The 16,585-nt window shown below is 33.5% G+C and overlaps 2 protein-coding genes across 4 annotated transcripts; both read right to left on the bottom strand.

Annotated features, from left to right (window-relative positions):
- Positions 1–947: 947 nt before the first annotated feature.
- Positions 948–4,354, bottom strand: LOC118045746 (subtilisin-like protease SBT1.7). 2 transcript variants are annotated; one of them, XM_073409437.1, is made up of 2 exons: positions 4,008–4,354; positions 948–3,861 (listed from the first exon to the last, which is right to left on the bottom strand). In XM_073409437.1, exon 2 carries the CDS (start codon positions 3,598–3,600, stop codon positions 1,300–1,302), a length of 2,301 nt encoding a protein of 766 aa, XP_073265538.1. In that variant the 5' UTR covers positions 3,601–3,861; positions 4,008–4,354; the 3' UTR covers positions 948–1,299. The 2 variants fall into 2 exon arrangements, with proteins under 2 accessions (XP_073265538.1, XP_034910339.1); XM_035054448.2 differs by having other exon boundaries at positions 3,963–4,354.
- Positions 4,355–9,530: 5,176 nt separating this feature from the next.
- Positions 9,531–13,729, bottom strand: LOC118045747 (uncharacterized). 2 transcript variants are annotated; one of them, XM_035054449.2, is made up of 7 exons: positions 13,386–13,729; positions 11,989–12,226; positions 11,669–11,859; positions 11,172–11,407; positions 10,577–10,820; positions 10,321–10,428; positions 9,531–9,873 (listed from the first exon to the last, which is right to left on the bottom strand). In XM_035054449.2, exons 1-7 carry the CDS (start codon positions 13,602–13,604, stop codon positions 9,754–9,756), a joined length of 1,356 nt encoding a protein of 451 aa, XP_034910340.1. In that variant the 5' UTR covers positions 13,605–13,729; the 3' UTR covers positions 9,531–9,753. The 2 variants fall into 2 exon arrangements, with proteins under 2 accessions (XP_034910340.1, XP_034910341.1); XM_035054450.2 differs by lacking the exon at positions 13,386–13,729 and adding an exon at positions 12,541–13,299.
- Between the last annotated feature and the right edge of the window lie 2,856 nt (positions 13,730–16,585).

Raw genomic sequence — 16,585 nt, forward strand, 5'->3', positions numbered from 1 at the left:
TCAATTGTTTTCCATCTTTCCATGTCAACTAGCTCAATGATTAGCTCAATGAATCTAACTAATGATCAATTTTAGTTTTATTTTTCTTGTTTGGTAGTAAACAACTATTGATCTTTTTTTCAAAAAAAAAAAAAAGGTCATCTAGAAACTAAAAAGAAAGGCCAATCCCGCATATACAATTTTTTTTATATAGCTTTATGCAATTTATTATTATTTTGTTTATTGCAATTTATAGTTTTCTTTTACAACTTTACTTTACAACATTCTTTCTTTGCAAGATTTTTGAAATAGTTATTTTCTTTTGTTTTTATCTATTTTTTTAGATTTTTCTAGTATTACTCTTTAACCTTTTGACTAGTTAAATCATATTAAAAACTTCATACTCAATTTGCTATACAAGATTATTAACGATCTCTACTCAAAATTACATAGATGGATTAACAAATTGGCAATCATATCAAGACAATTATGTTATTATACCAATGGTTTATCAAATCGATCAACACAATTAGTCTAGTACATGCTTATCTACTATCTAATCTAGTCCAATTTAATCTATTTCTATTTTTATTGTACACTCTAGTAAGCATACCAAACACATCTTGAATATTCTTATGAAAAATAATGTGTAGAATAATTGAAGAAAAAGAATAATCAAAAGTTGTTGAAAATGGAACACGTATTGGACCTGGTAACCATCCATGAGACCAAATATTTCTTTGCTAGTTTCCCTTTGTTTCTTCTCTTTAACTTGTACATGCTGCAAACTTGACTTGTTAGTTTTCCTGTCTAGATTTCTTTTTTATTTTTAAGTCATACTTATATTTTGATGAAAAAAAAATGTTTCCTTGCCAGTGAATTGGCAAAGAGAAGTAAAAATTTTCTTGTTTGTTCATCTAAATGCTAATGCCATAAAATATAAGCTATGTAAAATTTAGAAAATCACGTAACAAAATAAATATTAAAGGATAGGAGTTCTTGATATATAATGTTGTTTTTTTCCAATAAATAGCTATCCACTAGGCAAGCATACACATTGTGATAGCCACAAATTGTACATTGAGATGAAAACGCCATATCTGCCTTTGTACGAGTTCTTTCCCTCTTGCTTTCCTTCTCAAATAAGAACATCAAGCACCAGGTCCAGCCTTCCCTTATTTCCTGGGACTACGAAAACACAACATTCGGAGCACAAAAACTAGGATTCGGAGCACAAAAACTAAAAAGCATTGCAATTGTACTCTACTCTTCGAGCGGTACCGAATTTTGATTCTATTAATGAGATGCCATATCATGTTGCTAAGCCCAACTAACTGCTATTGGACTGCCGACAATTTGTTTCCCATCAGACCATTCTATCCGGCCGAAGCTATTAGTACCGGCAGGCATTGAGCTCCCAGTAAAAGTAACCGTGTAAGATTTCTTCTCATTTGCTTGCCGGAAACTCAATGTTTCTGGCTCGACTGCCACCTTCACACCTGGAGATTGCAATGATATCACCACCTTGTACGTCCCCGGCGCGCCCACATTGGTAAGTGTTCGTGAGTGCTTAATTACCGCATCAGCACCACCGCTACCAAAATTGACTGCAAAAGAAGGGTAGTTGAGATCGGTCACACTGTATTTCTTGGAGGCATCGCATGTGAATTTTCTTCTTGCGAGGCTGGTGATTTCTGTTGCAGAGTAGTTCAACGCACACAGGAAATTCAAGTAGTCATCCGCCGTGAGATCATAAACAAGCCCTGGGTTGAGTGCCGAAACCGGATCTACATGGCCGGCCCCATGATCAAACGGCGTCGAATCCTTTCCGGTAGCAACATCTTGCAATTTCTTGCCGTTCTTGTAAGTTACATAAGCTGTGGTCATTAGTGCTGATTTGATAGCTGCCGGGCTCCAGTCAGGATGAGCGGCTTTGATCAATGCAGCGAGGCCGCTCACATGCGGGCAGGACATTGAGGTTCCTGAGATGATGTTGAACTCCACCCGCCTGCCATCGGTAGCCAGCCCGGTAGGACCAACCGAACCCACCCAACCCGCCAAGATGTTGACACCTGGTGCGATCATGTCCGGCTTCAAGATGTCCGGTGTGATCGAATCAGGCCCTCTTGAGCTAAATGCTGCAACAACTGGAGATGGTTGGATCCCAACTTTGGTGCCTTCAAAAAGAATAGTCGCCGTTGGTTTTGGATCTGAAAACAAATAATGCTTGATTTCATCTCCACCTTTTTGACCAACTGCTGTAGCTGGTAGCAAGTGAGCATCAGCAACCAGTTCTTCACCATTGGCGTCAGTATTTGACAAAACCATGCCCAAGCCACCAGCTGCTTTGACTACAGCTCCTTTTTGCACTCTAGGATTCACTCCACGATCACACAGCACTATTTTACCTGCAACTTGTTCAGGGATCAAAGTACCCATCATGCACAAATTACCATTTGTTGCATTACTAGCATTACCAGCATAAACAAATGGCGAAAGCTTTCCTGGTAACATTGCATCCCCCTTGTAAAGAGAAACACCCGAGTAATTTTTCCCATTACCAAGAGTAACAAAAGCAGGGAAGTCACGATCCAAAGTGCCAGCCCCAATAGTAGTTATCCAAGGAGCAACATTGGACAAACTATACGAGCTTGGACCTGCATTCCCAGCTGAGCAAGAGACAAAAATCCCCTTCTCCATAGCTGCAAAAGCTCCAATCGCAACGCTATCTCTATAATAATTAGACATGCTTCCGCCAAGTGACATGGAAAGAACATTAACACCATCATCAATGGCTTTATCCATGGCCGCTAAAATATCAGAACTGAAACAACCACCGACCCAGCACACTTTATAGACAGCCACCCTTGCACGGGCAGCCATCCCACGCGCTGTTCCAGCTGCGTATCCAAATAGGCTTGCATCTGCCACAGACGATCCACCTGCCGTAGAAGAGGTGTGAGTACCATGGCCGTCGTCATCTCTTGGCGATTTTGATTCTTTTGATTCATCAACTGGGCCTAACGTGGCCTCATAGCCTCTAGCAAAGAATCTTGCACCGATTAATTTGCGGTTACAGTTTTTTGTTGTGAAGTTGGTGCCCGATTCACACTCGCCTTTCCAGGAACTTGGAACAGGACCAAAGCCGGTATCAAGAAAGCTCTTGCTCTCTGGCCAAACACCTGTATCCAACACACCAATGATCACTTCACTGACTGAGTCAGACTGGGGTAACAAATCAGCGCTTTTGTCGAGTCCAAGGAACTCTGGTGTACGAGTTGTGTGCAACTCGTATCTCAACTCAAGCATTACAGAGAGAATCCCGGGTTGGCTCTCGAGTAACTTTGCTTCTGCCAGTGTTAACCGAGTGGAAAACCCATGGATTGCATTCTCGTAGGTGTAGAGCATTTGGGCCGAGTCAGAGACCGATTTGAGTGAGGATTCGTACCAGTGAGTGTGGTGTTCAAAACTCGCCGGCATCTCGGGTTTGGACATGTGAACTATGTAAGTTGCTTTTTTCTCCTTGTTCGACGCTTGTGTTGCCCGGGACACGTGGCAAACACCCAGAAGGAGAATACTAAAAAGAGAGATGGTAAATGATTGCATCTTCAATGGCTTCATTTCTTTCAATGTCTGAAGATTTTGAGGACAGGAAGGGGCACGCAATTGCAGGGAGTTAATAGAGAGGAGACCTGGGCGACGCCTCTGGTTTAATAGAGGCCGTGCCTGTGAATCAAATGAGAGAGAGAGAGAGAGAGACACGGTGGATTGTTGTTTGTTTATAATTATGTGAATGAGTACATCAAGACAAAAACAAGAAAAGATGGAAATCAAAAAGGAGGAAAGAGATCAGCCAGTGAATACAGGCATACAGCTACAAACCTGTAAGAAAGAGAAAGGGCAAGAAAATACCAGCTTTCGTCACGTGAATTCTTTATTTTTAGCAATAAATTAATTTTACTTTTGCAGGGAGAAGTGTGAACCTAAAACCCCAATAATACTAATTTGAACACAATCGAGACTGGTACCGGCAAGGAGAAAAGATCTCGGCCCCTGTAATTTGAACACCTACGAGACTAATGGCAAGGAGAATAGATCCTGGCCCCTTGATCCGTCGATGCTCCTCCTATACATGAAGGCTTGATGAATCGCATCATATTTCCATTTCCCACTTCCAAGAATGGCGGATTTGTATTTTTATTATTGTTAATTTCTTGGAGTTAGATAAATGGTGGGTAGCATCGAAAAGACATTGAATCTTTACGTGTTCCGGTTCACGGACACTTGTATCTAGCGAGCACCTAAGGTTAAAGCTTGTTCGCTGAGGTGGTGATGTGTGGAAAGAGAAGGTTTACCCTCCAACCACCTTCCCCTTTTCTTTTCTTTTTTCTTTTTATTTTCTCTCCTATACTAAATATAGATCGGTCCAAATATTTATTTCATCGTGAAATTGAGGAATGCTCCCAATGCATGAGAGGCGTCCAATTTATATTTTAGATCTTTACTTCTGGATTGATGAAATGGTGGGTCATGGGTTCACATGGACCCTTTCGACGGTGGATTTGTATTTTAATTATTTAAGTAATTAATTATGGTTAACCATCATCATCAATCTTTATATAGTGGTCTCTGTTAACCCGAAGGACTACATGATTTTGATTATGCAGGTATTTAATAGTGTGATAATGGTTTTTTTTTAAAAAAGTATTTTTTGTTTAAAAATATATAAAATAATATTTTTTTATTTTAAAAAAATTATTTTTAATATTAATACATCAAAATAATTTTTAAAAATTAAAAAAATATTAATTTAAAATTAAAAAATATATTTTTAATTTTTTTTAAAGAAAACACAAAATCAACCATACCTGTAAAGGCTGTAATGGTACTTGAAAGCACTTACCAACCACCTGATGACAACGATTAATTAAAATTGAAATTGAAATTGAAATTATCCTCATCTATTATTTGTTTTTTCTACTTTGAATACTTACAAAAATATTTGTGAACTGCATGCTTTAAAAAAATATAGGAGAATTAGATTGACTATATTGTAATTAAGTTTTTTTTTTAATTTAATCTTCATTTTTTAAGAAACTATAATCTATATTCTATAGTTTATATGTCATAACAATTTATGTCTTAGTTGATATAAATAAAAAAATAATTACTAAAAAGTTCTTGTACTAGATATTACAACTTTGACATTGAATTGTTTTTTTTTATAAAAAAAAAAAAAAAAAAAACCAAAATAAATTGAAAAAAACACGGCAGGGAAATCTCTCAGGTTTGAACATTATGGGTCTTCCCATACCATTGCATCCCACCCCATCTCAGGAACCATGAAACTCACACTACGGCGAAGCAGATATGGCATCTTTTGCAAATCATCTTCTTTATAAACAATGCCTCCATGGACGGTGAAGAGAGGAGTAGCGGCGGCGGTTGGGAAAAAAGTGAACGGCGAGGAAGGTAAAGCGTCAGCAACAGCAAGGAAGCGGCTGGGATTGGAGGGGGAGGAGGACTGGGCTTTTCCGTGTCCATGTGATGCAAACGACAATTAATCATTCAATTATGATGCAAACGACACTCTAGACTTCCTTATTTAGTGAAAAAAGAAAAAAAAAAAAGTAATTTATATAATGAAGCCAAGCTAGCTCCAACTGGAAAATAGACAAATGGTTTTTGCTGTTTTTGGGTATATCTGCAAGTCAAGAAAGTTGTTCGATCTAGTTGAAGATGAGGTTCCTTCACGCCAGGGTCCCTTCCGCGCGGTGCCATCCATGGAGTGTCGGTGCCTGCATCAAGAAAAACTCTCTTATTATTATTATTATTATTTCGATTTTTAATTGTAAAGAAAATATTTTCATATCAACATTTGCAATTCAAAAAAAAATCTTTTTATATACTTTAGGTAGTCTTTTTTTAGAGATATAGCATGATCCACTAATGTTGTAAACGTTTCCATAAATTTAATTTATTTATTTTCCTTATACGGAAGTGTTTAGAAACTCCTTTATAAACAAGAAAATTAGTATTCTTGTATTTTTAAAAAATATTTTTAGAGGATAACATACTTATGTAATCAAATCAAATCAAATTTGTTTATATTGTAATATATTTAAGTAGCATCATAAATAAAAGGACATTTAAAAACTGAACAATTTCAGTACGCTACAACGTTAAACATTCAAATCGAAATTTTTAACAAAAGAAAAAGGAAAAAAAAACTTAAAAAAACTTATAATAATAATAATAATAATAATACATTTTAGTAGTGAATGCAATCCATTCCGTTTTATTATTTAAAAAAAAAATAGTTTTTCTTGTAAAATCTGTTTCAAGGAAAATAAAAATAAAAAAAAAAGGCTTTTATTTTCTTGTGAAGCTTGTTCAAGCAAAAAAAAAAAAAAAAAGCCATTTGGCGAAAAGAGCCAGCAGAGGATCCCTCGACATAAATTATTTTAAAAAAAAAACGCGTATTGGTGCTTTTTAGGTTAGTTCTGAGCGTTGTGAATCAAAGGGTCCATGTGCCGTTTGCTTACCTTCAAAACTGTCGTTTTGACTTATTCCAAATTCGTGATAGTTATTGGATTACATTTTGAAGATGAAAATGTCGAGTTCTTTCCACCTCATAAGAACAAACGTTGCGTATTGCTCAACTGGATTTCTTTTTTCCTTTTTTCTTCATAAAATGCATATATCCAGGCTGTGTGAAAGATAAACCACACATGCTCTATATAAAGATTTTTTTTTGCTATGTTCATCCCTTGCCCATGCCTTTTTCACATCACCAAAACATGAAAATCTTGCCAAGTGGCAATAGTTTTTAAATTCATAAGAAATTATAAGAAAGCAAGAGTATAGTGATGAAGTTGTAAAAACTTCATTTTAAATTTGTGCTTCTCACAACTATGTTTTGGGCTGAAGTGTTTAGGATGGGTGATTCTATGCTCTACTAGGAGAAAAAATGTTTAATGGTGATTAGCGACAAAGGTCGGCACTCATGGAGAAGACATGTTGACAAGAAATTACCATTGATAAAAAATTAGCAGGAAAGGTTGGTACTCAAAAAGGAAACATGTTGGCAAGAGATAACCATTGGCGAGAAAGGTAAGTCTCGCAATGACAATTCATATATTTGTAAGCATAAGAGATTCTAGTGTCGTATTTATTTCTTGGAAGTCATAACATAACATTGTGGCATGTGCCAATCATTAGGCTTCCTAGAAATTTGTATGAGTTAGGATTTAGTCCTATGATGGTGGGGATGAGGCATAATTTTTTGTTGAGAGCCTAAAGGACAAGGTTTTTATTTGGGTCTGACCCAACTAAAAAAATTGTTTATTTGGTCTGGCCTAAACAGATAAGTTGTCATAAACAAATAGGCATTCTTATCATTTGAAATGAGCCCAAATGACAAGTTATCCATTCTTATTTGTTTGGGTCAAGGCCAAAACAAATGACGAGCTTTAATTTTTATATATCATCACATGCCCCTAATCTTTTAAATACTTATATTTAAAAGACTTAACTACTAGAAGTAAAAAGAAAATAAAACACTTATTGTCTAATATATGTCATGTTGCCTTCTCATGGCTTTTATTTCCATGTCTGCATGCCATAACTTTTTTTTTGGTCAACATTTCAAGCATGATAGATGAGAGTTCTAGCATGCTGGAGAATTTGGCTTATTTGTTCCTCCTAAGGTGGAGAAAATTTTCACTTGAAGTGACATAATTTTAGAGTCTTTTTTATGATATCATTGTATGTGAACCCTATGGATATAGAGATCCATAAACTCATAATCTATTTGATCCTTTCCAATAAAGATAAATCTAGGCTTGTAATTGAACTTGATATAATAATAATAATATATATCAAGCACCAAAACTTTAAATAATCAAACCCTCATTCAACATGAATGAAAAGTATAAAAAATATTACAAAGCTTAGTTAATTCCTTGATAAGTCATAATAGTTTAATGAAAAACCAAAATATAAGAATCCTCTCACAATCACATAATAAAATACTACAATCAATGTATAATCCAACTTTTAAAAAATAATACATTACAAAATAATATTTATACATGAAATAGGTAAACCCTAAATGATCTAATAGGCCAACATTAATCCAAATTAAAATAAGTCTCAAAGTATCTCAAATAAGGCCACAAACATTAATAATAATAAACAATAATGCTAGGTTGCCACGTATGATAAATTAAAAAAACAATTGTTAAATGAAATTCTTGCTTGAAAATAACCCTTAGCTGAAATATGTGTTGTGTTGACTCATGGAATCCAAAACAAATAATAATAAAAAACTCTTGGAATTAATTATTCCTTAACCACTTATATGTCCACACATGATAAAGAATCTTCTCATAACTTGGAATCTATAAAACATATGAAAACAAATAAGCTTATGGTTGTTGAAATTAATTAAGCTTATAAAGTAGATGAACCAGATCCTTTGTGAATGGATTAAATTGATTAAGGTATCTTATTATTACTTATTAAAAAAATATAGCTTTTTTAAAATATATTTTAATTTAAATATTTTAGATAAACCCATTAAATGTATCTTTGATTTTGTAATTGGTCTAACTAAAATTTTTAATGAATCATCTGATATAATCTAGATCGCATCAAATAAATATCCTCGTCTTTTTTTATTAAGCTAGTGCTTATTCTAATTAAATTCAATGATAAATTTATTTTAACAACGGAGCAATTGTGAGGCCCACATGTTTATTTCTTCGTTCACCATTTCTCTCCTTCACCTGAGCTGCCTTTCTTCCACATACTCTATGCATAAAAGCTCTTTTCATTTTGTATACTATAAAATCATTCCCTTCTTAATGCAAAATTTCTGCGAAACCTTAACTTACAAATTAGAGTTCATGTGATGTTAGTTGACATGTTAATGGGTTGGATTGAAGTTAACTCACGTGTGAAGTAATATATGCATATGAATATAAATTAAATTAAAGTAGAAATAAATTGAAATGTAATTTTGTTGAGTTGATGTATTTTGAGTTAAAGACTTTAAGAAGTTTTAATATTAAAAAGAAAATGGAAAAATAGAGAAGAAATTGTAAGTAATTAAATATTGAATTTTGGAAAAGTTGTTTTGATATTTTATTAGCAAAAATTATTTATGATTTGACCTCTTATTATAAAAAGACTGTTTCTTTTAGCTCTCAACATTTGTAATTGCTTCAATTTGAAATTGAAATTAACTCTACTTTGCCTTGAAATATGTTTAGGTAGGTATTTTGAGGGCTAACACATAGTAAGAAAAGTGATTGGAGACAACGATTTGTATACTCGTATAATTATGAGTAATCGATCAAGAATATATACACACACACATATTTTACTCTGCGTTACAAACGCAATAAATAATGGGGTCATGAACAATAAATCCCATTTTTTTCTTTACCAAACATGTAGGAGCTGCGTTTTGAAGATAAGTATTTACTCTATTAAGTGTAAATGGTGTGATGGGTTATTGTTCAGCATATTTGTAGTGGCATACCAAAAGCATAAAATTTAGATAAAATAGATTTAATGCAAAAGGCCAACATCACCTCATGAAATGATGCTCCATGCCTCTTCATTATTACAAAGAGCTGATGAACATAACCCGGACATGGAAGGGTTTGTGCAGCCATGTTTTATCTCATCCATATAGACATTGATATGATTATTAGGCATAAAAGGTTTAGCCAAAACCTTCTGTTTCCATGAAGCACCTGGTTCTGTTCAAGTCATGGCGCTAGGGTTCTTAGTTATGGGCAAGTTTCCATCATAAGTGCACTTTAGCACATCTGGTGTCCTCACCAGTCGGGGCCCAACTGGCACCTTCGTTTTTGGACGAATATCCTGCACAGGGCATCAAACACCATTTCAGAACCCACGAGAAATACAAAGGTGATAAGACCAGCAAACGTAAAGTGATGACATTTTCCTGTCTTCATCAAATGTTTGCTGCTGATAAATACCACTCCTTGCTATTCCTTTTACGAGAATTCTTGTTTGTCCTGAAGATATTTGAGGTTCATGCAGGTTACGTGATTGTTTGAATAGTTAAACAATTCTGTCAACTGAGGCTAGACCAGGTATTAGGGGATGTGGGATTAAGATTATGAATAAATAGCGTAGCTGTTCAATTCAATTCTCCCTTGGGTTCCAGAGAAAAGAAAAGACATTATGTTTGTCAAGCTTCTGGTTGTATGAATATGCATGTGAATTAGGATTATAATAGGCATTTCACTGCCTGAACAGCATAAGCTTTAATTTCTGGAGATAGGATGTGAGTTATTTAACTACCTGGTCAAAGATAGATGTTGGGATTGCAAAGGTGGCAACAGCATTAGGAGAATCGACTATTCCAGAAATCCTTCCTTCACATGGGCAACATGATAGCAGAAGATACATCTGAAAAACATTACCATATCCTCTATATGAGTTAACATCAAATAAACTTGTATTTTATCTCACTTGATGCTTCCTTTTCTGCATGGGCTATGGATATGGCCATTGCCATGCAAGAACGGAAATATTTTGGTGTTGGGAGATCACAAACCTGTTCTTTGGAGTAGCCAAATTTAGAGAGGTAGTCGATGGCATTGAGCACTGCTCGCTTGTATGCAACACTTGCATCAAGGAAGTGCTGCCTTCCGCTCTCATCTACACTGATGCCTTCAAATACCAACCACTCTGAAAATCTTGGCTCCACAGGGCCAATCTCAAAGATTGGGTTCACATGAAGAAGAGTCGGCCCCATTGGGGTAAGGTACTCTTTCATTCCACCCTTTATGATTTCACATCTGATACAGAAATCACAAGTGCTATACAGTATATACATTGGATAAACTTTGAATATACTAAACATATAAGAAATTGAGGACGATAGAACTTCAACGAATTGCCACCCAAAACTGAGTGATGTTAGATAGGATAATAGTAGACCAGGCGTTAACTAGAACATGATCTGCAATAAACGAAAGTAAGTGGTACTTATGTGTGCGTGTGTGTATATCTTGTGATGTTAATTACAAATGTACTTGCATGTTTTGTTGCATAAGCTAAATAGAATAAGATTGAAGAATCATAATACTTGTTCCTAGCAATGTAAGCAAAAAGAGACAAAATCATAGGATAGGTAACAAGAGACGTACTTGAGCTCCAAGAACCCACTCATCTCAATCGCCCCACAGAAGGCAATTTCACCATCGCCCTGAGAGAAGTGCATGTCACCAGTGCTAACATTTGCTCCTTCTATGAATACTGGAAGATACACTTTCGAACCTCTACTAAGATTTTTGATGTCACAATTTCCTCCATTTTCTCTTCCTGGAATTGTTCTTGCTGCCTCAGTAGCAATCTTTTCCCATTCAGGCGTGCCCTTTTGGATCTACACATGACTATCACCAGTTAGAATAGCGACTTTCGGCAAGAAAACATAGTTTAGTTACCACCCTAGCGGTCCATGCTTTGTTAGCATAAAAATACTGATGCAAGTTAACAACAATATCAGCATCGTTGGGCTTTTACTGATCAAAGTTTTAGAAATATTTACTTCTGTAATCTGCTTGGACACCAGAGGCTTTTATAACCAGAAGTCGTTTGTGGTGTTTTACATACCCATAGCATTAATTGATGTCATTATATGTACCTTTCCTAGGTGGCAACCTTTTGTTGATGGTAGATTTGCCAGTGGTCTTGAATGCAAAACTTCGCATAGCTTCAGATGTTTGAGCCCAGTTTCCTCTACTTCTCTCTCCCTTTCATTCCATATGTTCAGGAGTTCCCTTGATGGTGCAGTACCAACTATTCCAGGGTGAGTCAGACCTGGAAACCGAACCCCTGATGTGAAAAAGAAAAACAAAATCATGCAATTACCATATATAGACTACTTTTCATCTTATGGCTCCGGTTGTATAATTTCGTGCCTGGTCTTATGAAGACGGGAGATTTTAAGCCCAGTCCAAATACCTGGTATTTGAGGCGAATAAGCATAGATTCCTTCAAAATACCAAATAGCTTTGGTTGCACAAGGAAAGTGGTCAGTCAAGAAACCACCTCCATTTTCTCTGTCAAATGATGCTGTAAAACCCCATTCATCTCCAGGGAGAGGACCCAAGTTGCATATTTCAACAGCAAGTAGATCACCTGGCTGTGCTGGCTTCCCTTCCTCGTCCAAAACTCTAATTGGGCCACTGAGATAGTGAACCTAAACCAGTTTCCAAGCAAAACGATCATCAAATAAATCTAGTTCACAAAGTGATTGATTAGTCTAATCATGTGGGTTCTTCTAATGAAGTTAATTATTTGCAGTTCCTTAATTTCTACACATGTTTTCTACCAGGCACTAATTTGTTCTCCTGCTTCCTCGTATATAAAAAAACAGAGGTAGGTGACCAATTTTTTATTTTATTATTGTTGTTGTTCATATCTGCTTGAGAATTAGTTTACAGGTGACATTTGTCTGAAATCTAGAGTTAATTAAGAATAATGGAGAAGTTAAGAAAATAGATTCGTACTTACAGATGATAAGTCTATGGTTTTCACATCAATTGCAGAATCATTATCTTTGATCATACCTCCAGTCCAGTCAACCATCTCCACTCTAAACACCTCACCGACTTTAACCTCAGCAACTGGTGGTATTCCTGGATGCCACCGGTTGTGGAGAGGGAGTATCTGCTCCCAAGGCTTCTTCTTCAAGTCTATTGGCACTACTAATCTTGGGGTTGAAGGAGCCATGGTGGAAACGCAGAGAGAGCGCGGGGGAATATGGAATCTTTTGTTGTAAAATTACCTCACTAATGGAAGAGGAGTTAACTAGTACAGTTAGGACCGTTGTTTGTTCATGCTGTGATTTTAAAAAAAATTAATTTTTTTTAGTTTAAATTAAAATTTTTTAGGTTTGTTTTGATGGGATAATGCTAAAAATAAATTAATATATTCCTAAATAAAAAATAATTACGGCTACAATGTCAAAATCGTATTAGTAAATAACAAAGGAGTACAAATTTTTTTCCTATGGTCCCCCGTACTCCTTCCAACAAAGGACGAACAATAAATCATAGCCAAAACCTGACAAACCCAGCTACATGATTCAGGTTCTGCAGCTGCAAAACGATTAAGCGGCGAACCCAGGTCTGTATTTGTTGGCTTGGATTTATGGCCAGTGCTACATATGTTTGAAGTTCATACGTCTGATTACCAATTTCCTCGCATATTGTTGTATCAAAGCGCTATGCATATATATATATATATATATATATATATATGGTTATGGATCCGTAAAGCAGATATTGGAATAGAAAACTAATGAATGATAGCTGGACTGGAACACACAAACAGTAAGGGAGGTAGCTACAACTCACAATAGAGGGATCAGCGTTCTTGATGTCCTCTGCGGAGTATTCTTTCGTGATACGGCCTCCACTGAAGTCCACCATCTCAACTCTGAAAAGCTCTCCGACTGTCACCTCTGCGACCGGCGGTATGTCTGGGTGCCACCGGTTGTGAAGTGGAAGTTTCTGTTCCCATGGCTTCTTTTTGACATCTATGGGAAAGACCAGCCGTGCACCATGTTGTTCCATGCCTCCTTTCTCTCTTAACTTTCAATCTTGATGCAGTTGAAGGGAGAAAAAGAGAGTTATAAATCCTGTATCTTTCTTGGAGTTGTTCATGAAGTAGTGCTGCAGCTTCAACCTTCACTTTCAGTTGAAGCTTGACACCCATGATTGACACCGTAGAGTTTGATTTCTCTTTCTTCCTTTTTAGATGCTTGTTGGTGTGGAGTGGTTGTTTTTTAAATAATTTTTTATATTAAAATATATATTAATGATATTTTTTTTTAGTTTTTAAAAATTATTTTTAATATTAATATATCAAAACGATTCAAAAATATAAATTATATTGAATTTTAGTAAATAAAAAAAAAAATTGAATTTTTTAAGAATATAATTTCACCTCTTTTCCGAACACTACCTTAGTGGGATGGACCACTTCGAGAATTGATTGAGCTTTTGACACATGGACTATTGCTGACTACATGCGTTGTCTCAGAAACATTTACTGAAACAATATATAAATCAAGTTTGTTCTTGGGTGAGGTGATAACAAAAGTTAGCCAATGATATAGAAGTATTGTTTGCTTGGAAATTTTTTTTTTTTTAAAAGTAAATTTTAAGAAGTTAAATTCTGAAAAAATGAAATTATTTTTTGATATTCGATAGTATAATAAAAAATAAGTTGGAAAACACTTTTTCAGTATTTGGTTATGTCATGAAAAATAAGCTGGAAAATAATTTATTAATGTTTTATTTTTTTTCAATTTTATTAAAATAATGAGAAACAAATCTTACAAATCAAAAGGTTGAACAGGAATGAAATTGAAAAAAAATATAATTTTATAAATTATCTCAAATAAAATAAATAATAATCAAAATAATAGAGATCAAATCTAAAAAATAAAAAACAATTGAAAGATGAAGAAATTAAAATAATAATAATTAACATTTCATAAATTATTTCAAATAAAATAAGTAACAATCAAAAGAATGAGAACCAAATTTGATAAATAAAAAATTTCAATTAAAAAATGATAAGGGAAAAGCAAATAATAATTATAAAAATAAAAACCAAAATTTATATATATAATATATACCAAAACATTATAGGGCTCTGGTTTATTTTTTTTATTGCTACAGTGAAACTATCTTTTTATTTTTGAGTTAAAAAAAAAAAGTCTTTAAGATGGGGTGCTTAAGTATTTTTTTTTTTTACTAGCTTATTGGTTATTAAAAATTATTTGAAGTGTTTAGATTTTTTTTTTTTTATTTAGTAAAAATATTTTTTTGACTAAAAAATCAACAATTCTTAAGAGTTATTGATCAAAGGTTTCTTTTTCTTTTCATAAAATTTTAAATGATAAAAATATTTTTTTACCTCGATAACCAAAAAATTCTTATGATGTTGGACAAGGGTTTTTTTAAATTATTTTTCATCATTCGTGTACATTTAAAGTATGTTTTTGGCCTTGAAAAAGATTTAAAAAAAAAAGTCTGTATTTGAGGGTATTTTTATACTTTCTTATCAATTTTTTGGATAATTACCACAATTAGATGAGATGTTTTGGTATTTTTTTCGTTGATTTTTTTTTTTTTTAATCAATAAAAATATTGTTGTGTGCTTAGCAAATAAGTTGCATTTACATCATTCAGGCCGCACGTGACGCTATCTAGTTGTCAAACATGATTTTCCATCATCTTTTTGTGTGTCTTATCGTCTTTTTATCAAATCATATGAAAATCGTGTTGCACTATAAAAAAAAAATTCAAATAAACCCCCTAAACTATCGTTCATCTTAATTTACATCTTTTTGCATATTTCAATTTATACTCCTTTATTAAATCATGTTAATAAGTTTTTGAAAATCACTTGTATAAAGAAAAAAAGAAGTTAAAATAATTGATGGATGAAAAATAAATCACCAAACAATATTTAAACCAAATGAAGGAAGAAATAATTGAAATAAAAATCCTACTCTTTTTAGAATCTCATAACCCAGCAATAAAGAAGAAATCAAATATGATGCAAGTCATTACATAGCCTTTTGTTGTAAAAATAGAAAACACTCATATAAAAAGTTCAAGAATTATCAACTTTAAAAATAAAAATAAAATCAGTTCTCTTTTTCTATTACTTTTTTTTAGGATTCTTATTTCAATTATAATATATTAATACAATTCAAAAATATTAAAAATAAAATAAATAAATTTTAATAAAAAATAAATTAAACTCAATACCAAACATATGTATCTCGTTTTCACCTATCCTTCGCACTTTACAATAGGGACTAAAAGATGCCATTGAATCCGAAAGAACAAGACGACCCCACCTATTATTTAGTGATGGAAAACAGGCTTGAAGCTAATCCAAGTTCCAGGATGCCCCCACAAATTGGAATCTTAGAGATATTGCTTGAATTTCACCATGATTTGAGCTCTTGTTTTTCTTATTATACAAAACTGCTATGGTTATATATTTTTTAAAAAAATTATATGTATTAAAATAATATTTTTTTTATTTTAAAAAAAATTATTTTTAATATCTGTATATTAAAATATTAAAAAAATAAAAATATAATTTTAAATAAAAAATAAAATGAATTTAATTTTTCAAAAAAACTATTTTTAAAACAAAAAATAAACAAATTCTTGATGCAATGGTCCCAACAGCCTTTTTATCATGCTTATCATATTGATAAATTTTGAATATTATTGTCTACCAACCACTATAGTTTTTTTTTTTTTTTGTCTAGGCCACGTGTAGAGGATATTTAAAAATATAGTAGTAATTACTTTTTAAAGTATTTTTTGTCTAAAAATATATTAAAATAAAATTTTATTTTTATTTTTAAAAAATATTTTTGACATCAGCATATTAAATGAATCTAAAAATATAAAAATTTTAAATTTTTATAAAAATAAATTTATATAAAATACGGTGTACAGAACCTGTGGCTAAAATGCTGATATGCTAGTGTAACTGTGTAGTACCGTTTTTGTTGCATCCT

Source organism: Populus alba, chromosome 5 (genome assembly GCF_005239225.2).
Source record: "Populus alba chromosome 5, ASM523922v2, whole genome shotgun sequence".
NCBI classification, from domain to species: domain Eukaryota; kingdom Viridiplantae; phylum Streptophyta; class Magnoliopsida; order Malpighiales; family Salicaceae; genus Populus; species Populus alba.